General features: G+C 46.9%; 1 protein-coding gene across 4 annotated transcripts in view; it reads left to right on the top strand.

Annotated features, from left to right (window-relative positions):
* Window positions 1-22,386, top strand: part of LOC102009323 (chromosome unknown open reading frame, human C16orf96) — a 44,647-nt gene that overhangs the window by 12,546 nt on the left and 9,715 nt on the right. For 2 of the 4 annotated variants that reach the window (XM_005391288.2, XM_005391289.2), the window contains exons 3-11: window positions 1,011-1,091; window positions 1,245-2,694; window positions 5,494-5,579; window positions 5,910-6,020; window positions 16,157-16,231; window positions 16,660-16,824; window positions 18,319-18,437; window positions 19,069-19,131; window positions 21,572-21,664. In XM_005391288.2, the coding sequence (XP_005391345.1) occupies window positions 1,011-1,091; window positions 1,245-2,694; window positions 5,494-5,579; window positions 5,910-6,020; window positions 16,157-16,231; window positions 16,660-16,824; window positions 18,319-18,437; window positions 19,069-19,131; window positions 21,572-21,664 (2,243 nt within the window). Of the gene's footprint in view, window positions 1-1,010; window positions 1,092-1,244; window positions 2,695-5,493; window positions 5,580-5,909; window positions 6,021-16,156; window positions 16,232-16,659; window positions 16,825-18,318; window positions 18,438-19,068; window positions 19,132-19,593; window positions 20,362-21,571; window positions 21,665-22,386 lie in introns of those variants that run through there. The other 2 variants (XM_013517722.1, XM_013517721.1) reach the window with 2 other exon arrangements.

Here is a 22,386-nt window from a genome sequence, read left to right as displayed (position 1 = left end):
AAAAAAACTGCAGCCATGAGTAAAGGAGAAGGGGCTAACCTGACTTAGCCACTTGGCCTGTTTTGTGGAGCTTTCTGCAGCTCTTCCAAGCTTCTTGTGCCATTGTTTTAGGTCATCAGTTCTAAGTAGCAGAAACCCAGTTCATCTTAGTTTAGGAAAAATAATAGAATGTATTGTCTCATTTACTAAAAGTCCAAGGATGCCTTCAGGTACAGCTAGATCTAGGTGCTTACACATCATTGGCACATCTCAGTGATGGCTTCATCCTCAGGCAAATACTTCTCAAGTCCCGACAGTTCCGGGCTGACATTCCACCAACTTAGCAGAAAGAGAACACCTTTTCTTTCTTGTACAGTGCTCTATCCACACTGAAAAGTGGGATAAACCTGGCGCAGAAACATATACTAGCTTTTTCTGTAGCCCCAGCTGTCCCTCTAAGCATGTCCCTGCGCCCTACCATGACGTGTAAGGACACAGAATCCTTGAGGCCTGAGGCAGCTGCCCCCAGTCCACAACTGGTGAGTCAGAGCCAGAGTCAGCAGCCAGGTCTTCATACTCCCAGGTCAGCATGGTGGCTGAGGTGCAGCCAGTTGCCCCAAATCATGTGATTTTAGTGTTTCACTCTGGATTCATAGCTCAGTGCGTGCATTTGAACTTCAGTCTTGGTCTGAACTGAAGTAGAAAGGACACTGTCATGAAACAGTGCCGTGAAACACTGGAAGGGACCCCGTGGACAAATCTGATTGAGAAACAGTGCCTCCATGGTCCACATTTTGGGGATTCTTAATGCACTTTTTCTCAAGGTTCTGAGAAATTCTGCAGTACAGAAATCCCTTGAATGATTTCAGCCAGCTTCCTCATCTTATTTGTGATTGGAGCCCCTTTCACCCCTTTCTTCCATGGGAAACTGTTCTTCTTTCTCAAGCTCTTAGCCATCTAGCCTTATGGGAGGCAGCAGGGCTGGGACCAGCGCCTGTGCACCCAGCTCACAGACTCGGGCCGTGTGATAGGTACACCCGGAAAGACTGGATCTCTTCTCTGAAGACCTGAAAACTCAGAACCGGCAGATGATTGTACTAAAGCGTGAAATGGTAGGGGTCCCTGACCCTGTCCTCCCTCCCTGGGGTCTGGGGCGGGCTGAGGAGGGCAGAAGACCATGGTCTGGAAAGGTTTTTTGGTGAATGTGCTGAGGGTGATGAGCCCCTGAGAGCATCGCATCCCCTGTTCTCCACCCCACTCCACAGATGTCTCTCCAAAAAAAGGTCCATGCCATCCCCAGCACGGAGGATGTGGTGCTCTGGAGTGGCCTCCACGAGGCCATGTTCACCCCAGTGAGTAAAGGAGGAGGAGCCGGGTCAAGCACGTGGGGAGCTGGCCAGCCTCATCAGGCCCTTCCTCCTCAGGGGGCTGCTCCGCTGGAGCTGGAGCTGTCCAACGCGTGGCAGACCACAGAGCCACTCCCACAGGCTGCCATTGCGCAGACCCAGAACCTGGAAGAGGTTGGTCACACCCATGTTGTTGAGCCTGTCCAGGGTCCCAGGCTCCTACAAGCTGCCTGGCACTCTGATGTCCAGGTACCCCTACCAGACCAGGAATCTGGCCAGGCACTTCCATTTGGCAGTGCCAATGGGCCAGGCCAGCCTCAGACCCTCATCGCTGGGCCTGGGCCTGCCGCTGGGCCTGGGCCTGCCTCTGGACCTGAGCCTGCCGCTGGACCTGAGCCTGCCGCTGGACCTGGGCCTGCCGCTGGACCTGCAACTGCACCGGGACCGGAGTCCCAGTCCATGGCTACACTAGGGCCCCCTGTGATGCCTGGGTTCACACCAGCACCTTTGGTTACCTTTGGACCTGGGACTGGCGCTTTGCCTTTCTGGCCCAAAGGTTTATTGCAGCCTAGCACAAGTCCATCCGGCGCCCTGCAGTCCTTTCAGCCCCAGCCCTCCAGGGCGCCACCCTCAGCTCAGGAGTTCGGATCAGCATGGCCTTCTTCACTGCAGCCTTTTCAGTTTTTCAAGGGAGAGGCCCACCAGCTCCCCATGATCGAAGAAAAGGGGGAAAAATATTATGCCCAGTATGTGAAACACATTCAGGAAGGATCCCCCAAGGATGGGGCACCCAAAGAGAGGGCCTCCCCTGATGGAATCCCCAAGGATTGGATCCCCAGGGACAGGGCCCTGGAAGTACGGCCCAAGGGCCCCAAGTCTGCCCTGAATCGGCTGAAAAACGCGGTTGCTACTGCCACTGCTGCTGCCGCCGCCTACGCAGCTGCCGCCACCTCAGCAGCCCGGACAGCCAGGGCCGCTGCAAAGGCGCTAGAGGACACCCCTGCCACCAAAATGGCTACTGAGGCAACCACTACAGCAGCATCCGGGCCCTTAGGGGTCTTTGCAGATGTCCTAGGGGCAGGGTCTTCACGTGGAGCTCTAGACTTCACAACCTCTGGTGAGAAGCAGGAAGACTTGGTGACAGAGTACGAAACATTCTCTCCCCCGCACACCCTGGACCTTGGCATTCGCGAGTCAGCGCTGTCCCAGGGGATGCTGGCTGCCACCCAGGCCGTCAGCCCTGAAGACAAGAAGAAAGCCGTCAAGTGCTCCATGAGCCACATAGCCCAGATGCCCATGAGACACGACAACCTGAAAGAGGAGTTCGCCCAGCTGTCATCTGATTTGATGCAGCGCTTCAATTATCTGGGTAAGTGGGAAAGGCAGCAGGGGACTTCGGCCCACCGTGCAGCTTGCCTTTTTTGTTTGGCTCTGCCAACAAAATTGACATTCATTCATTCCTTTGGTTTAAACACTAGCTTCTTACTCGTTTATTCTTCCTTTTTAAAAAATTGTGGTAGAAGTACTAGGGATTGAGTCTAGTCCATGGTGTGCTGAGCTGCATCCCAACCATTTTTTTTTCCCCTTTGAGACAGGATCTTGCTAAATTGGCTAGGCCAGCCTCAAATTTGGTGTCCTTCTGCCTCAGCCTCCTGAGTTGCTGCGATTACAGGCATGTGCTACCATGCCCAGCACTTGTCTATTTCACTGTGAATGTACAGTGAGATCTTATCTTAGGAAAAGATCTGAAGTTGGCACTTAAGGAGGAAAATTTCCTGTGAAAATTACTCTTGAAAACTCCTTTTCAAGATAGGTGCAGTGGCACATACTTATAATGCCAGCTGCTCAGGAGGAGGCTGAGGCAAGAGGATTGCAAGTTTGAGGCCAGCCTGGACACCTGAGAGAGAACTTGTCTCAAACTGAAATGAAAATAGCTGAGGATATAGCTCAGTAATATAGTGCATGCCATGCACAAGGATCTGGATTCAGTCCTAATACCAAAGGAAAAAGAAAAAGAAAATTCCTCTTCGGTTGCTCATAAAATAGTCTTATACAGCATGTTGGTAAGTGTGATTTGGCCAGAGTGTGACCACTGAGCAAAATCCAAACAGGTCAGCTTGTAATTACAAGCAAGTACAAGGCACAAATACACCTCCTGAGAGACCACAGTTCCCTCCTGTCGGCCAGCTCATGGTGGGCACTCACACCTTACAAATGGAGAGCAGTCTGGGCATGGTGACACATGCCTGTGATCCCAGCACCCGGGAGGCTAAACCAGGAGGACTGCCTTGGGTGAGAGGCCAGCCTGGGCTACATAGGGAATGCAAAGCCAGCCTGAACCACATAGTGAGACTCTAGTACTCATAAAACAAAACAAAACGAAATGAAATGAAACAGAAAGAAAAAGATGATCCATCCTCAACCTCGTGCCAACTCAGTGTCCTTTGGAGGGCTCTAATGGGCAGACAGCTGGGTTCCAGATGGCTGGGTTCCACTCCCACAGCTCTGACTCAGTTGATCTGAGCAGGTCCCAAGAATTTCCATTTATCTTTTTTTTCCCTTTTCAGTTCTGGGGATTGAACCCAAGGTTTCACACATGCTAGGCAAGAACTCTACCACTGAGCTGCACTCCCAGCCCCAAAGATTTACATTTCTAACCTGATCCCAGGCGATGATGATGCTCAGGCTATGAACCCGCTTTGAGATCCACTGTCTTATACTCTTTTGAGTCATCATGTTGGTTTTTAGTTCTCTGAGAATTACAATAGCTGAATTCACCAAAGTCACAAACCTAGTATGCCTTCTCCTGGTAGGCAGTGCTATTCCACAAATCTAGGGGAGAAAAAAAGAATGAAACACATAGCTAAAAAGCTGGGTGTGGTGGTGCACACCTGTAATCTCAGCACTCAGGAGGCTGAAGCAGAAGAATCGCGAGCCTCAGCTACATAATGAATTCAAGGCCAGCCTGAACTACACAGGAGGATTGCCTCGCCAGCCTGGGCTACACAGTGAATTCACAGCCAGCCTGAACTAAAAATGAACAACCATGTTAATATCCTTAAATACAGATATAGCTATAATTAGGATAATAGTAAATTTAAATTTAAAATATGAAGCAATAACAGCCTAAATTCTATGTCTGACTAGCTGCTAGTTTTTATTAAGAAAACAAGACAGGGTTTAAACCTTGCTTTGGCTACAGTTTTTCTTACATTCTTGGTTGTGTTATTTATACGGGTTTTTTTTGCCTTGCCAGCTGTTCAGCTACAATTGATATAGGTCACTTTTTAAAAAAGTTACCTCCTCCCTTTCCTTTGCTAAATATACCCACTTTCAATCTTGAGGAGGGATAATACACTTCAGAGACTTTTATAACTAAGATACTTTAGGGCTGGGGTGTAGCTTAGTAGTAGAGTGCTTGTCTAGCATGTGAAGAGCCTGAATTGAATTCCCAATCTCTCTCTCTCTTTCTCCTCTCTCTCTCTCTCTCTCACACACACACACACATTAAAATAATATGCTTCACAGTTTTTGCTCAAGGTCATTTCTTGGTGTTGTATAGCAAGTTCTGGAGGAACTTCCTTAGGCCTCTGCTGTCTGACAGGGTCACCACAAGCTGTGTGTGATGTCGAGCACTGAAGTGTGGTCAGTCCAAATTCAGATGTGGCCTACATATGAAGTGCACACCAGACATGGGAAACTTACTTCAAAAATAAGAATACAACTTTTCATTCATTTTAGAGGGTGAAGCTCACTGGCAGAATGTTGACATAACACATAGGAGGAACTTGGTTCAATCTCCAGTACCAAACATTTTAAAAAATTATATGTTAAAGTGATACTACTTGGGGTATATTGGGTTAAGGAAAATATCTTATGAAAATTAATTCCACATATTTTTAAAAAAGCTTTTAGGGCCGGGGATATAGCTCAATGGTACAAGCACCTGCCTGGCAAGCGCAAGATCCAGAGTTCAATTCCCAGTACCAAAAAAAAAAAAAAGATTTTTAAAAATATGGCTACTAGGAAATCTAACATTACCTCCAAGGCCCTCAGGCTCTGTATTTCTGTGGGACAGTGCTGAATTAGCTGCATCCTGTTGGTGGCTGGAGGGCTAGCCATTCTTTCTTCATCCCTGCCTGACATCCACTCCCCTCTTTGCTTTCAGTTGACATGGCAGGTGCCTCCAGGCTTGGAATGGCGGTGGACCAATTGGAGGGAAAGATGAACAACCTTGAGAAATCCAGGCTAAAGGTCAGTGTCCTTGGCAGAGAGGAGTTTTTGAGAAGACGATGGCTTGCAGGGGGCTGACCCCCATACCCCACAACCCTGTGGAGACAGCATGTATCCTGTAGCCGAGAGGAAGACGAGGGAAGTGAGCCGGGCAGGCTGAGAAAGATGGGGCTGGCACAGAGCCCCGGAGGGTGGGTGACTGTGTGATTCCCTCTAATGGGCGTCTCTAGTAGCTGTTAAGGTGGTGGGTTGGAGTGCACAAGTCTGGCACCTTCTTCTGCACCTTAGGCCCCTCTAACCATGCCAGCCTCAGAAGCGGAGGCCTCAGGTGACTGTGTCCTTTCCCTGTAGGAGGAAGAACTTGAGAGAGTTTGGGGCACCCAGTTAGAAGCAATGAAGAATCGCTACATAGTGCTGGACAGGGCGGTGGAGAAGATCCAGACTCGCATGGATGACTTAAAGGTTTGCAGCCCTGGGGGTTGGGAGGGGGCAGGAAGGCGGGAGGCTCTTTGTCAGGACTGCAGACCCTCTGCAAAGGCTTCCAGAATGGGGTGGGGGTTTCACTGACAGTTGGGGAACCAGAGGATGCTTTCCTTTGTGTAAATTACACTTCAATTAAAAGCAAGTTCTACACATACACAAAAGGGGCTGGACAATCCAAGCATTCTTGGATGCTGAGTCAGAATTGAAATTTTGAGCCCAACCCGGGCAACTTAGTGACTTAGCAAGACCCTGTCTCAAAATAAAAAAGGGCTGGGGATGTAGTTCAGTATGAAGGCCCTGGGTTCAATCCCCAGTATCACAATTAAAACAAAAGGGGAAGGCAGCTAGACAATGTCCACCTGGTGGCTTCTGCATCACCCAACCCTAGAAAGGGCAGAGCAAGTGCTCAGAACATTTGCTGAATGAACCGATGGATAAATAAGAAGATTTTTTTTGTACTATCAGTTATGTTTATAACATTTGCCCTAAACAGCCTCATTTGAGGGAAGAGGGCCCTTCCCTGACTTCTGAGCCCTGCAGGGCTGTCTAGAGCTGCAGAGCTGCTTGTATGATAAATGTGAAAGTGGATGCAGAGCACCTACCCAGGACCCACGCAACCAGATACCTCCTCCGTGGACCAGAGGTCCTGAAACATCTACTGACTTGGCTAGAGGAATCCTCAGGACCTACCTAGTCCAATCTGTATCTTGTCCCAGAGGGGTTCCAGACTTCTGGGGAGAGGATCAAGAGTGGTCCCATGAGGAAGGGAATGACCTTTCCTCAACGCACAGAGATAAGCAGAACTAAGCTTTTTACCATAGGTTCTTTTATGGTTGGTCTTGCTATATTGTCCAGGTTGACCTCAAATTTGTAATCCTTCAGCCTCAGCCTCATGAGTAGCTGGAGTCAAGGTGCGCACCCACACCTGAGTGCGTGGTGGGTTCTGATCCCAGATCAAATGGCTGTTGGCAGGATGTATCCAGACGTGAAGGCAAAAGGAGAGGACTGAGGCAAGCCTGTGGCATTTTCCTCCCTCTTGAGGTCATACAGTGTAATCAGGCTGGGACACACAGGGTAATTTTAAAGGGAAGCAAACTCTTAAAGGAAGAACCAATTTGTAGGCTATGTGGTGGGCATGGGGGGAACAGTTTGCTTTCTTTGGCGGGGGGGGGCGCATATGGGGATGGGGGATACACAGGGCGGTATGCTCAGACCTTGTGGGCATCATCAATCAGGATCCACACTGTCCCCTCCCAAGTCAGGGCTCTACCTCCAAATAATTGTTACTATAAAGCATCTCAAGTACAGTCAGGCACAGTGGCACATGCATATAATCCAAGTACTCTGGGAGGTTGAGGCAGAAAAATCTCAAGTTGGAGCCTAGCCTTAGCCACACTGAGACCCTGTCTCTAAATAAAAAACTTAAGTCTGGAGATGCAGCTCAGTGTGAAGGCCGAGGGTTTAATTCCAGTGCTGGCCCAACATGGTGGCACATGCCTGTAATCCCAGCACTTGAGGCCGAAGCAGGAGGATCATTGTGAGTTTAAGGCCAGCTGGACTACATAGTGAGATCCTGTCTCAAAAACAACAACAATAACAAAAATCCCAGTGCTGGCAAATAACAAGATTGAATTGCTTGTAAAAGTTAACCCTACCAGGCATGGCGGCACATACCTATAATCTCAGCACTCTGGGAGGTTGAAGCAGGAGGATCACAAGTTTGAGTCCAGCCTGGGCAACTTAGTAAGACCCTGTTGCAAAATGAAAACTAAGCTTTGAAAGGGCTGTGGATGTAACTTGGTGGTAGAGTGCTTCACTAGAACAAGTTCAATCTCCGGTACCTCAGAAAAGAAAAAAATCCTGAAAGAACTTGAAAAGGGGCTTTGTACACAAACATAATTCATTAAATATTCATTAAATGAGTTGAATGAACGTATGCTGCAAGATGAGCACTCTGATCTCTAGTAGAGCCCCAAAGGTGGCTGTGGTTCTGCAGAAGCATCTGGATCCGTGACAAAGTACCACTGCTGTTGTCTTACCTTGGTGTCTATGTGGAAATGTGAGGAACATAACAGGTGTTGCAAGAAATCCTCCCAGTTACCCATCCACCCATTTAGCAATGTTACTAAGTATTCACTCTGCAGCAGTCACTCTCTAGAGACTGGTAATACAGCCACTAACAGCACAGACACCAGGCAGGTCCTTCAGTTTGTGTGTGGGGTGGTGGCAGGATCTGTTTGCTTTCAGCTGAACTATGATTTACAAGCAATAAACACCTACAGCTGAAATATAAGAGCTCAGTTAATTCTTACCTACTTGTATTCATATGACCACCATCCAATCAAGATGAGACAGTTCCATTGCCTTAGAAAATTAAAAAAAAAATTCAACCACGGTGGCTCACACCCATAATCCCAGCACTTGGGAGGCTGAGCCAGGAGGATTGGCACAAGTTCAAGGCCAGCCTGGGCTACACAGTGAGTTCAGAGCCACACATAGTGAGACCCTGTCTCAAAACAACAACAACAACAACAACAACAAACCACTTTTTTTTTTTTCCCTTTTCCAGGAAATATCACTGTGCAGAGGTGATATTCTGTTTTGTCACTGTTCTGTCTTCTCTCACCCTAGATTAATGTTGCCTGTTTTGAGCTCACATAAATAGGATTATACAATGTGTGCTTCATTATGACTGTCCTCTGCTGGAATGTGTGGAGAGGTTGTTTTTGTAGAGGAAAGACCTTTATAAACCACTCGGAGTAGAAAGATGAGACCTTATAGCCGGAGCACAAGTTACTAAGAGAGTGCTGGCTCAGAGCAGGTAGATATCCATATAAAAAAGAATGAACCTTGAGTTCTACTGCAGTCCATACCTAAGATTACTAAAGATGGAGACAAACATAAATGTTAGTGCTAAAACTATAATGCTTCTAGAGGAACACAGAAGAGCGTCTTTGTAAACTTGGGTTAGGTGAGATTTCTTAGGACACAAATATTGAGCTCTAGTTAATGGTGCATGCTAAATATTTAAGGTGAACTTTACTAGTGTCAAATACACACTAAAATGCATTTTTTAAAGGATCAGGAGATGGAGAAAAAGATAGAAAATAGACGTATAACAAGGCAATGGGCCGGGGATATAGCTCAGTGGCACAAGTGCTTGCCTGGCAAGCGCAAGGTCCTGAGTTCGATTCCCGGTACCAAAAAACAAAACAAAACAAAACAAACAAACAAAAAAAAACAAGGCAAATACAGGGAAATGTTAACTGTAATAAGCAAAGATGAACATTCACTGTATAGCTATTTCAGTTTTTCTGTGCATTTGAAAGTTTACATAGTAAAATGTTGAGAGAGTCTTAGGAAGATACTATTAAAAGAATAAAAATACATGGGTTGGAGTATAGGTCATTGGCAGAGTGCTTGCCTAGCATGTATGAGGCCCTGAGTTCAATCCCCTATAGAGAGAGTTGGGGGAAGAGGAGGAAGAGGAGGAAGAGAAAGAGTAGGGGGAAATAAAAGAAATGCAATACCATAGGACTAAGGGAAAATATTCACAGTATATCTGACAAAGGACTGGCTTTAAAACCATAATAAAGCCAAGTGTGGCAGTGTATGTCTGTAATCCCAAGTACTCAGGAGACAGAGTCAGGAGGATCTTGAGTTCAAGTCCAGCTTGGGCAACACCCAGTCTCAAAAAAAGTGAAATTACTATGTCATATTCACAAGAATGGATAAAGCAAAATTCACGAACAATAAATGTTGACAAAGACATGGAGCAACTGGAACTCTTATTCATTGTTGGTACAAGTGAAAAAATAGCCCATTACTTTACAAACAGTTTGGTAGTTTTCGTAAGTGAACTACATACTAACTTTGTGATCCAGAGATTCCTTCCCTATGTATTTACTCAAAAGAAATGAAAGTTCCGGGTGTTCCAGGACTTGTATACAAATGTCCATAGCAGCAGCATTCACAATAACCAAAACACTAGGAACTAACCAAATGTCCATCAACAGAAAAATAGATGAAAAAACTATGGCACATCCATACAATGAAACATTACTGAGAAACCAACAGAAGTGAACAATCAATGTGTACAACACTGTGACTGAATCTCAAAAACATTATTGTGAAGCTGGAGGCAGTGGCGCACGTCTGTAATTTTACCTATTCAGGAGGCTGAGGCAGGAGGATTTTCAGTTCAAGTCTAGTTTGGGCAACTGAGTGAGACTGTGTCTCAAAATTTAAAAAAAAATTTAAGCTAGGGCTTTATCTCAGTAGTGGAGCATTTGCCTCACATGAACATGACCCTAGGTTCCATCCCCAATACCCCAACATAAACGCACACAAAAAGTTACATTGAGCAGAGGAAACCAGGCAGACAGTGGCAAATACGATTTATATCAAGTCCAAGAGCAGGCAAATCTGAGTTTTGGAGCTAGAAATTAGATCAGTGGTTGCCTCTAGACTTTTTTTTTTTTTAAGAGTAGGAATGTTCACATGCTTGTAATTGTAGTTATTCAGGAAGCTGAGGCAGGAGGATTGTAAGTTCTAGACCAGCCTGGGCAACTTAGAATGTTCCTGCCTCAAAATAAAATAAAAAATAAATAAAAAGGAGTGGGGTGCAGCTCAGTGGTAGAGTGCTTGTCTAGCATATGTGGGGCTTTGGGCTCAATCACTACTAGGAATGTCTTACCCACAATATTAAGGCTTCTGCCCTATGGGGCACAGTCCTTTTGCACACAACCACCTGGATTTGTGTTTGCTTTGGGGTTGGTCTTTGGGTGGGTCTGTACCCAGATAGTGAAAATCAGAAGCTACAAATGTAGCGAGGGACACTGGAGCCCCGGTGACCATAGAACCACAAAATTCCCCTAAACCCTGAGGAGGGCTTTGGACATCCCCTGGGCATGCGATGGGGGTGTGAACTGGGCTTATCTCCATTTCTAGAGTTGCACACACTTCTGAGGGTGTATTTCTCTGTACAAGAATCAAGGTGAGACACATGTCTCACCCTGTCCCTGTCTACTGCCCTCTGCTCCAGTCCTCCCCTGCAAACTAGTGAGTGCCTGTGAGGTGGGTCTTGTCTGTGAAGGTGCACAACCAGTAGGCAGTTGCTGATGTTGCTTTTGATGTTAGTTGGAGAACTGGCTACAAGTCATCCCTATCACACTACAGACTTGAACAAAGCATTCATTCCTGCCCCTTGGCTGAGTCAGTGACAAGAAAGCTGACTGAAGCAGCTCTCCAGTGCTGGAGAAATTTCTGTCTGTCCCAGGGGAACAGATGGCACCTTTTTTCTGCTATTGTCCATCACTGCCAGAAAAGAACAGCTGCTCAGTAGTCCAGCTGCTTAAGGATGTATCAGAGCCCTTGAAAGTGTGTACCCTCCCACACTGAATGGACTGACTTGTATAACCATAGGAATCTTGCAGAAGTAATGGGGTGTGAACTCAGAAGCAGAGCCATGGAAGATCCTGCAGCCCCTGTTCTCCTCCCTCTTGGATCACTCACCCTGGGAATGAGACACAGTATTTGGAGGAGAGTCAAGAAGCTCTGTGGAGACATGTGTGGCAGGGAAATAGGGTCCTCTCACCAGGAGCCCACACTGACTGTTACCCCTGCAATTGACTGCAGGCTCGCTGAAAGCTTGACCCAGAGCCACCTAGCTAAGCCGCCCCTGAGTCCTTGGAGAACAGAAACAGTTTGAGACAATAGTTATTTTGAGCCACTCGGTTGGGGATTTAGCTCAGTGGCAAAGTGCCTGCCTGGCAAGCGCAAGGTTGTGAGTTCGGTTCCCGGTACCAGAGAAAAACAAAACAAAAAAGTTATTTTGAGCCACTTGGTTGGGGTAATTTGCTACCCAGCTAGATAATTAATACAGTTTCAGCACAGCAGTGAACACTGTCCAAAGTCAGGCCACACTGATGCTATATGAGTTAGGATGTCTTAACTGCAGTTAACACAAAGGCCAATGAAAATTGCTTTAGGGCTGGGGATTTAGCTCAGCAGCACAGCATCTGCCTGGCAAGCGTGAGGTCATGAGTTTGATTTCCGATATCGGGGGAAAAAAAAGAAAATTACTTTAAACCATAAAGAAAATAGTTTATTTTATATAAGAAAAATGACAGAGTCTTGACAAGAGACAAGACCAGCACTCTGAAAGGGTGAGGCAGGAGGATTGCAAGTTTGAGCCCAGCGTAGACAATTTAGTGACTTAGGAAGACCCTGTCTCAAACAAACAACCATCTGTAACAAACTTACAGCTCAGTATATAGCTCAGTGTGAAGGCCCTAAATTCAATCCACAGTACTACAAAGAAAAGAAAAAAAGTAAAGGAGCCAGGTATAAGCCTGTGAACTCAGAACTTGGAAGGCTGAGGCAGGAGGATTGCTATGTGTTCAAGGCCAGCCTGGACTATATAGTGAGTTGAAGGTCAGGCTGAACTACATAGCAAGAACCTGTCTAAAAAAAAGAAAGAAAAGGAAAGGAAAATAAAGAAACAGGGCTGGGGATTTAGCTCAGGGGCACAGCGCCTGCCTAGCAAGCATGAGGTCATGAGTTCGATTCCCGGTACCGAAAAAAAACAAAACAAAACAAAGAAACAAGAGAGAGAAATCCAAGAGACAGATCAATCAACCATTGGAGTCAGAGATTTTAACATATGTCTTTCAATAATAGATAAATCAAGCAGAAAAAACATCCCAAAATTAACAGTGAACAAATTTGGTCTGATGAGTGCATCTGCAATACTGCAGAATAGCCTTTTTTAAAGCACATACACGAAAGTTATGAAAAATGATCACAAACTAGGGCGCAAAGCAAGTCTCAACAAATTTTAACAATTTGGCATACCATAGAAACCACATTCTTTGACCACAGTACAGTTAATTTATAAATAATTACAAAAAGAGAACTAGAAGAAACCCTGTATATTTAGAAATGAGGCCCTGTGCTCCATCCTCAGTACAAAAAATAGTTGGTTACTGATTAACAACAAGGAAATCTAAGATGCAGACTTCACCAGAAGCACTGGGCACAAAGTTGCCCATGAACACCTCTACCACAGCAGATCTTGAGGGCAACTGGTACAGTGTGTGATGTGTTTGAGAGGTGGACTGGCATGGATATCACATATGCCTTCCTGGACAGTGACATAACACACCTATTGAGTTGTACATTGCAGAGGTGCGGTAGAGAGGAAAAACCCTGAGACATACTTGTGATATCTTGCTCCATCCTGCACTTGTCACTAGATGTACCGTGTAAGTCTCTTTGTTGCTCTTTTTTTTTTTTTTTCTCACTATGTAGTTCAGGATGGCCTTGAACTTTTGGTGATCCTCCTGCCCTCAGCCTCCTGAGTGCTGAGATTACAGATCTCAGTGCTGAGATTACAGATCCCAGGCAAGCTGTCAGACAACTGGTCACAGCTGGCGAATTGACTGCAGGCTCGCTGAAAGCTTGAGGTTACTACTGGACTCAGTAGTGTTTTTTGTATTTCAAATGGTTGTCCTGTTATCATTTATGGATCCTTCATCCTCCTGCCACAGTTATCTGCTAAATTCTGCTAACTTAGAACGCCACCAATGGTCTTTCTGTCCTATTGGTCTGCTTATTCTTATACTAGTTCTACATTATTATTTCTTTCCTTTTCTTTTTCTTTCTCTTTTCCTTCCTTCCTTCCTTCCCTCCTTTCTTCTTCCCTCCCTCCTTCCCTCCCTCCTCCCCTCTCTTTCTTTCTTTTCTTTCTTTCTTTGAGACTGAGTCTTACTATGTAGCCCAGGGTGGCCTTGAACTCACTATATAGTCCAAGCTGGCCTCAGATTCCCAACAATCCTCCTGCCTCAGCCTCCCTAGTGCTGGGATTACAGTTATGCACCTCATGTCCAGCTGTTTATCATAAGATTGAAAAGCATAGACAAATGAGAAGTTTCTCCTCAACTCCTTTCCCTAGCTGCCCTAGAAGAAACCAATGCTTCTATTATTATGTGATTTCTTTTGGAGACCTTCTATATGCATATATTCTCACATATCTTTATATATGTGCATATATTCTTGCATATAAACTTACATGTATTCTTTCTCTTTTCCCTACAAATAGTAGCAAACGTGTCTGTTTTTGTTCTTGTTTTCCGGTACCGGGAATCGAACTCATGACCTTGTGCTTGCCAGGCAGGCGCTGTGCCACTGAGCTAAATCCCCAGCCCCGCAAACGTGTCTGTATGTAATTTTTTTGGTTTTTTTTGGTGTGTTGGGGTGGGAGCCCAGGGCACTCCGCTAATGTGCTAGGCAAATACTCGACCACTTGTAGAGCTACATCCCCTGCCTTGGAAACAAATGTAAGTCTTCTCAGTCTATATTTTTCTTACTTGTATTTTTAAAAATTTTCTTACCACATAGTGCAGCTACATTTGGATTTGAATCCCAGTTCTACCATTTATTGGGTTTATCAGTTTCCAGTGCCTACTCTGATAACTCACCACAAACTGGTTGTCTTGGAAAAAATAGAAGTTTGTTTGTTCCCTCTCAGTTCTGGAGCCTGCACATCTGAAAGCAGGGCCACGCTTTTGCTGAAGACTCGGGGTGGACGCTTGCTGGAGTTTTCTGGTGGCTGCGTGTGCTCCTCGGTGTGTCAGTGCATTGTGCCAGCCTCTGCCCCTGCGCCCACGTGGCCTCTTCTCTCTGCACATCCCTGTCCCTTCCTGGCCACCTTAGAAGGCAACAGTTACTGGGTTCAGGGACTGCTCTGTTCCAGAATGACCTCCTATTAACTTCACTAGTTACATCTGATAAAAACTTTATTGCTGAGGTTCTGGGTGGACATGAATTTTGGAGAAGCCACTATTCAACCAGAATGCAGCAGTTGCTGGCAGTGAAAGTTAGACAGTCTCACCGACTGACCCCTTTACGTCTAGATTTTAACCACAGTAGTTGACAGTGCCCAGCAAGAGTGAAGTGGGGGTGTAAGCACTGATGCTGAGCCTGATAACACAGAGCCAGCTTGAGTTGGAGGAAGCAGCGGGACTTGAGGTCAAACCAGAACGTGCCCCCACACCTTTGCCGCTCATTTTAGACCTTGGGAACCTGGGGGGTGGGGGCAAGGTAAATGTGATGGGACTTTGCATTAATTACAATTAGGTTCAACTTTGAATAACATAAAGCCCCCCAAGTAACTGACTTAAGCAAGGTATGTGTATTTCTCTTTCACAGTCAAGACATTTAGATAGTCAGTGCAGAGCTGGCGGGAAATGCAAGCTCTGTTTTTCTTGTTTTCCTCTATGACTTCTGTTCATAAAGTCACTCATGGTCCAGGATGGCTGATGGTGCTCCAGTCATTAACTTCTACATCCAGACCAGCAGCAGAGAGGGTAGAGGATGAAGGTTAAAGATATCTACCCACTTACATTTATACCCCAGTGGTCACACTGAGATATAAGAGAGGTTGTAAGATGTAGTCTTGCTTCTGGGCAGCTGAATCATCTGTGAAAACACTGGGCGTTCTGTTTCTAAGGATGAGAGAGGAGATATGGAGGGAGATGCAGAGGCCTGTTCAGCTTTGAAGGAAAAGTGTCCGCGTCCTCTGGGGATGCGGGGGGACCTCCCCAAGTAGGTCAGCTGCTGTTTCTCTCCCTGGAGCTCTGGTGAGTGGCGGGAAGGCAGCACTGGTGCGGGAGTTGCATCTTTGTGGAGTCACGAGGAGGGGGCACGAGTGTGTGCCCCGACGCTTGGGCACAGTGCGCAGCGTATGGCAGCGTTCACTTAGTGACGGACTACAGTTCTCACGGGGACCTCATGTCAGATGAGATGGGGTAAACTGGCCTGAAGATCTGGGGAGCCAAGTCTTCACCCCTGGTTTGGGCTTCCTCTGGGTCTGCCTCCTGGAGCGGGAAGTTCCCATGTCACTCCCAAGGCGACCGCTTGTCCCAGGACTCACGCTCCTTCCCTTCCGCTCTGGGTCCCTGGAGCCTGGGAGCCAGAGCCTTCGAGTGTACCCACCTGCGTTCCGCCCAGCTTCCTGCAGTCCCCTGCTCGCACGGGACCAGGGTGGAGGCGGGCAGCAGACGCTCCTTAAGGCCGTGAGGATGGATGCATGCTTTTGTTTCTTCTGTGCTTAGATTCTCCAGGCTCAAATCAAATCGCTGGAGCAGAGCAAGGTGAATAAAATCACCATGGAGCAGGAGCTGAAAGAAGTAAGTGAACTGAGGGGCCTGTGCCTCATGGTCCAGGATGGCTGAGCCCCAGCCGTACCAACCTGAGCCCCAGCCCTGAGCCCCAGCCCTACCAACCAGGGAAGTGGAATCACGGGGCAGACTCCCATAATAGCCTTTCTGCATACAGAAAGAGAGGAGAGGTTCTCGACGTTTGTCTTGTCCACTCCTGTTTTCAGCAGTGTTCTGTTAAGGGAACTTAAAAATCAGGCACCAGCTCCTCTGTCTTAGGAAAACCTAAGCTTAGATACCACAGTTGTTTTTGAATCAGTGTTGACCGGAAGGTTGAACTTACACCATGGCTAGACATCAGTGTCCCTAACTAGAAAAAATGACCCAAAGGATCGGATGTCTGCCAGCTTGCTCTTGCTCACACCCCAGCAGCCCTGAGCCTCAACCCCTCTCTCTAGAAAGCCGACAAGAGTGCCCTGGCAAGCAAGGCCAGCAGGGCTGACCTGGAGACGGTGGTGACGGAGCTGAACGGCATGATTCAGGGCATGCTCTTGAAGGTCTCGACCCATGAGGATGACTGGAAGAAGTCTGTAAAGCAGCTCAGGAAGGACATGAGTGCTAAGGTACGTAGCCCTGTGTAAGTTATCTTGTGCTGCATGACAAATTACCCCAGAACTTAGCAGCTGCAAACAGCAAATGCTGATTCCAGACGCAGTAATTTGGGAGCAGCTGAGCTGGGTGGCTCAAGGTCTCTTATGAGGTCACAGCAAAGGTATCATCTGGGGCTCTGTCTTCTGGCCTGACTGGGGCAAGAAGGGCCACCTCAAAGATGGTACCCTCACCCATGCCTGGTAGTGCATGTCTATAATCTTAGCTACTCAGGAGACTGAGGCAGGAGGATTGCAAGTTTAAGGTTAGCTTGCGAAACTTAAAGAGACCTTGTCTCAAAATTTTAAAAAATGTTTTAAAAGGGCCAAGGATGTGTCACAGTGGTAAAGTGCTTGCTTAGCATGTGTGAAGCCCTGGGTTCAATCCACAATTTTAGAAAAAAGAAGGCATCCTCGTAACTTCAGTTCAGTCCACAAGAACTCTTTCTGCAGGTCACTTGGGTGGTGACATCCCTGAGAGCAAGGGCCCAGGACAGCAAGAAAGAATCTATTGATCCGGCTGGGGATGATAGTGCATGCCTGTAATTCCAGCACTTGAGAGGCTGAGGCAGGAGGATTGCAGAAGGACTCCATAGTGAGTTCAAGGCCAGCCTGAACTATATAGTAAGACCCTGGCTCAAAACAACCAACAACAACAGAAAAAAAAAAAAAAAGAAAAAAACCAGGCATGGTGGCGCATGCCTGTAATCCCAGCACTTGGGAGGCTGAGGCAGGAAGATCACTACAAGTTTGAGGCCAGCCTGGGGTATATAGTGAGTTCAAGGCCAGCCTGAACTACATAGGGAGACCTTGTCTCAAAAAACAAAACAAAAACAGAAACAAACGTATGATGAAATAGAATTCAGCCATTCTATTCCTTAGTTTACATGTTGTGTGAAGTACTGACGCACACTACCGCATTGAAGGTAGTGTGCTAAGTGAAGGAGGCCACATACTGTGTGGTATTATTTATATGAAAAATATGAATAGGAAAATCCATGGAGGCAGAAACTTGATTAGTGGTTTCCAGGAGCTGGGGATTTGGGAAAATGGGGGATATGGGGCTTCTCTGAGAGGGATGCAAATGTTCTAAAACTAACTGTGATGTTATATAACTGCGAGTGTACTGAAAGCAATTGAATTGTTCACTTTACATACATACTCGCCATAACACCTGTTGAATGTGTGTAGGGTGCTTGGGGGTCCATTGGGAACGATGTTGCTCAGGCTTCTGGATTTAGTTGGATGTAAAAGCAGATACTGTTTTTTTTGCTTTTGCTGCTGGGAAACTCACTTTGCAGCTCCCTCTACCAATAACATTCACAAGGGCATGAGCCTTAATCCAAACTGGGTTATTTTTCCTTTCCAAGACTACCTCACTGTCTTTGTTTCATCCTCCTATTATCTTTGTAACTTTACAGTATGAGTTACTGGACTAGACTGTCTTTTCTTCCTTCTGGCTTTTGACAGCTGGCCCCCACTGACCTGGATGCTCTGAAGAAAGAAGTGGCGGACATCTGGCAAGCAGTCAAAAAGCTGATGATAGAGGGCTTCCGACTCGACCCAGATCGTGCTGCAGGCTTCAGGAGGTGACCACAGACATGGGGCCAGGGGCAGGGGTGGGACTGAGAGGGCAGAGGGGCCCAGAGGCGGAGCAGCCTTCTAACAGTAGAAGAGGAAAGTGAGGCCCACGGAGGGAAGGGATGTGTAGGCCACACGGGGCCTGGGCAAACCCAGGGCCTGAGGCAGGGTTCTTGACCCCCACCCACTCAGGCAGACGCCCCGACCCCAACTCACACTCACTCTAGCCCGGAAGGGAGAAGGACAGCCTCTTCGCCTTTATCCTTCCCCTTCCTACCCCACTTCCCTCCTCTTCCCCTTCCCCTTGGCTTCCCTTTTGTGTTTTCTTTCCTTCACTGCTGCATCTGGGGATTGATTCTAGGGCCTTCCACTGAGCTACATCCTAGCCCTTTTTAAATTTTGAAACATGGCTCACTAGTCCGTTAAATTGCCCAGGCTGGGCTCAAATTTACTATCCTCCTGCTTCAGCTTCCCAGAGTGCTGGGATTACAGGCGTGCACCATCCGGGGAAGGCATGGTATGGGGTGGGGAGGGAAACGGATGGGACAACAGGGTCCGCAGAGCTGAACCCAGAGCGTCTGCAGCCCCCTCCGGCACCCGCCCCCGCCCCCGCTGATTGCTGGCTGCCTCCTCTTTCAGGCAGCTGTTCCAGCGAGTGAAGTGCATCTCCTGCGACCGGCGGGTGGAGCTCATGACTGGCCCGTGAGTACCGCCAGGGGGCTAGCGCGGTTCTGCGGACCAAGGGGTCAGGGCGCCCACGGGCGCCGCCGTGCAGCTGTCGAGTGCGCCCACCTGTGTGGGCCCTGTTCCACAGTCGTCGTGCGCAGTCTTACGCGTCACTGTTCAGACCCCGCTTTCCGTCCCACTCGGAGGGCGAGCGCAGATGAGGGGGAGCACTGTCTTTTTTTCTATCACCGACCCTGTCTAGGGCTGTGTACCAGGCATAAGTCAAACAAAACAAAACACCCAGAAGGAATCCTTGTGGGGAAAGCAGGCCGTTATTGTACCTTTTCTGCACTTATTTGGATAAAAGTCTGATCATACTTTAAATTTATTGAGAGGAAATTCATTTCGCATGCGAGAACTGTTTTAAAGTGAACAATTTGGTGGTGTTTTTAAATACATTTACAGTGTTCTGCAAGTGTTGCCTCCGTTTAATTCCAGAGCCCTATTTAGTCTCCGTAGAAGGAAATCTCAGCCCATTAGCAGTCACTCCGCATTGCCAGCCCCCTTCCCGCCCTTGGCAGCCAGGAATCTGCGTTTTCTACGGATTTGCCTTTTCTGAATGTTTCCTGGAATGGAATCATACAATATGTGGCCTTTTAAATCTGGCTTCTTCCATTTAGCATATTTATTTGGTTCCTTTGTGCTGTGGCATGAATCCTTTCTATGGCTAAATATTCTACTGTGTGAATAGAGAGCTGATTGGTTGATGGAAATTTGGATTGTTTCTACCTTTTAATTATCGTACCTAGTGCAGCTATGAACATTTGTGCACATGTATTAAACCACCCACTTTCAGTTCTTTTGGGTGTAAACCTAGAGTGGAAGTGCTGGGTTAGACAGTAACTCTGACACTCCTTCCTGATTGCTGCCAGTTCACATTCATGAAGGAGCTATAGAGCTTCAACCAGGATTTACTTTCAAATCACAGCTACCTACTTCCTGAATTATGTACAGTAGTAAAAAAGTTGGAAACAATGCATGTGGTACCTGAGTTACAGTTCATTCACATCAGGCAGAAGAAACCGAGTTATATAAGAATGCTGTCCAATAGGAAGTCCTGCCATGATGTGGCGGTAGCTGTGTGGTCCAGCGCAGGAGGTACTGGGGACCTGTGGCTGCTGAGCACTTGAAATATGGCTAATGCATTTGGGAAACTGAATTTTATTTTATTTTATTTATTATTTTATTTTTTTTTTGGTTTTTCTCCGGTACCGGGAACCGAACTCACGACCTTGCGCTTGCCAGGCAGGCGCTTTTGCCGCTGAGCTAAATCCCCAGCCCCACGGGAAACTGAATTTTAAATTTCACTTATTTTAGTTAATTTCAGTGTAAATTGAAACAGCCACATGTGGCCAGCAGCTCCTGTATTAGATATCAGAGCTGTGGAAAAATATTTAATGATCAGAAAAATGTTTAGAATAAATTAAATGACAGTACAAAGTAGTATGTGTGTGGTTATCTGGTTTTTGTTTTAAAAACTATATAAACATGGTAGCCAGATGTGGTGGCACATGCCTGTAATCCCAGGCAGGAGATTCAAGAGCCTGAGGCAGGAGAATCACCATCAGTTCAAGACCAGCCTGGTCTATATAGTAAGTTCAAGCCTAACTACATAGTGAGACGCTGTCTCAAAAAAAATTACATAGACATAGAAAAATACCAAAAGAACATGTATCAAAATCTGTGTAACATTGTTATAGTGATTATTCTTTGTGTGTTTTTCCATGCTTTGTGAAATGTTAACAATCAATATGTTTTACTGAAAAAATTTATTAAGGCTTACTATGTGTAAAGAATGTACACTGCTGACTGTTGCATGGTTGGATGGACTTTTACACACGTGTACACCTGAACTTTTTGCACATGTGTTTACCACCACTTGGAGATGCAGAGGGATGTGTGGTTTTCTTCATTTTTATTTCCTTATGGAAGCAAAATACCCATGACATAAATTTAGCCATTTTTAAGGGGACAGTTTGGTGGCACTTAGTTCATTCACAAGGCTGTGCAACCACCACTGTCTCAGTGCCACAGCACTTTCATCCCCCTAGAGGAAACCCCATTAAGGAGTGTCTTCCCACCCTCCCTGTGTGCAGCCCTGGCAGCCACCAATCTACAACCTGTTTCTAGGATTTCACTGCTTTGATTTTTACTTTTACATTGGAATGGTTGTGGGTTTTGTTTGGTTGGGTTTTTTTGTTTGTTTGTTTTTGTTTTTTGGTCTTGCTATGATTATCAGAGCTCCTCAAGCCCTCACACTGTGGTTCCACGTTGGAGAGAAGGCCACATTTGTGGGTGGGCATCACCATGTCTATACTTCCTCCTGCTGGGAAGGCTTCCCAGAGGATGTGGGAGCTGGAGCCCTCTGCTGGACACTGCACCTCCCATGGCCCTGGTCTCCTCCTGTCCTCCACAGACAGCTGATCACCATCCGCAGAGCCCACCTGTTGTCCAGGCTGCGGCCAGCCAGTGCCAACAGCTATGAGTACCTACAGCGCCAGCAGATGAGGTGAGGGCCAGGAGCCAACATATCCTCCAGTGCCAGGAGCCAAGCACTGCCCACCCCAGTCCCAGGCATTGGCCACTGTCTGCAAGGGAGCACTTCTGGGAGGTGTGCTAGGGTGGCAGAGAACCACAAGAGCTGACCACGAATTGGGTATCTATTGTGGGCCAAGAACTATTAAGCGCTCCCAATAAGAGGGATTCTCATTAACCTTACAACCGTTTGTAAGCCAGGATTAGTATGCCTGTTTCCTGATGGAAAAGTAATGGTCAGGTCTCCACTGGGACTCCTTTTTGTGGCCTGGTAGGCACAATGCCAAGAACTTGACCTTCCTGAGTCCTTGCAGTTTTCCAAGGAAAATTCCATGGTCATTCCATTTCACAGTTGAAGAAACTGAGGCTTAGAGCCTATGTGACCTGCCCAAAGTCATGGCTAATAAGTGGCAGAGCTGACATCCAAACTTGCAGGTTTCTCCTACTTAGCTGGTTCCCTGGGTCCCAACTCCAGCCCTAACCTCTTGACATCCTTTCCAGTACCCAGCACCCATGGAACATGGGCCAGGGTTGGTGGGTAAACAGCTAAGTGTTAATCACAGTCATGCAAAGGGGAGGGACTTAGGGGCCCGTGCTGAGCTCAGGAGATCTAGAGCATGTGCTTGGTGGCTCAGACCAGGATTCCAGGTGTGGTCAGGTCTGGGGAAGGCAGGTGTTCTTTGATTCCTTTCCCCC

This window comes from Chinchilla lanigera, unplaced genomic scaffold (assembly GCF_000276665.1).
Source record: "Chinchilla lanigera isolate Chin_1 unplaced genomic scaffold, ChiLan1.0 scaffold00041, whole genome shotgun sequence".
NCBI classification, from domain to species: Eukaryota; Metazoa; Chordata; class Mammalia; order Rodentia; family Chinchillidae; genus Chinchilla; species Chinchilla lanigera.
Note: the sequence above shows the minus strand (reverse complement) of the source record. Positions and strands in the feature narration are given on the sequence as shown.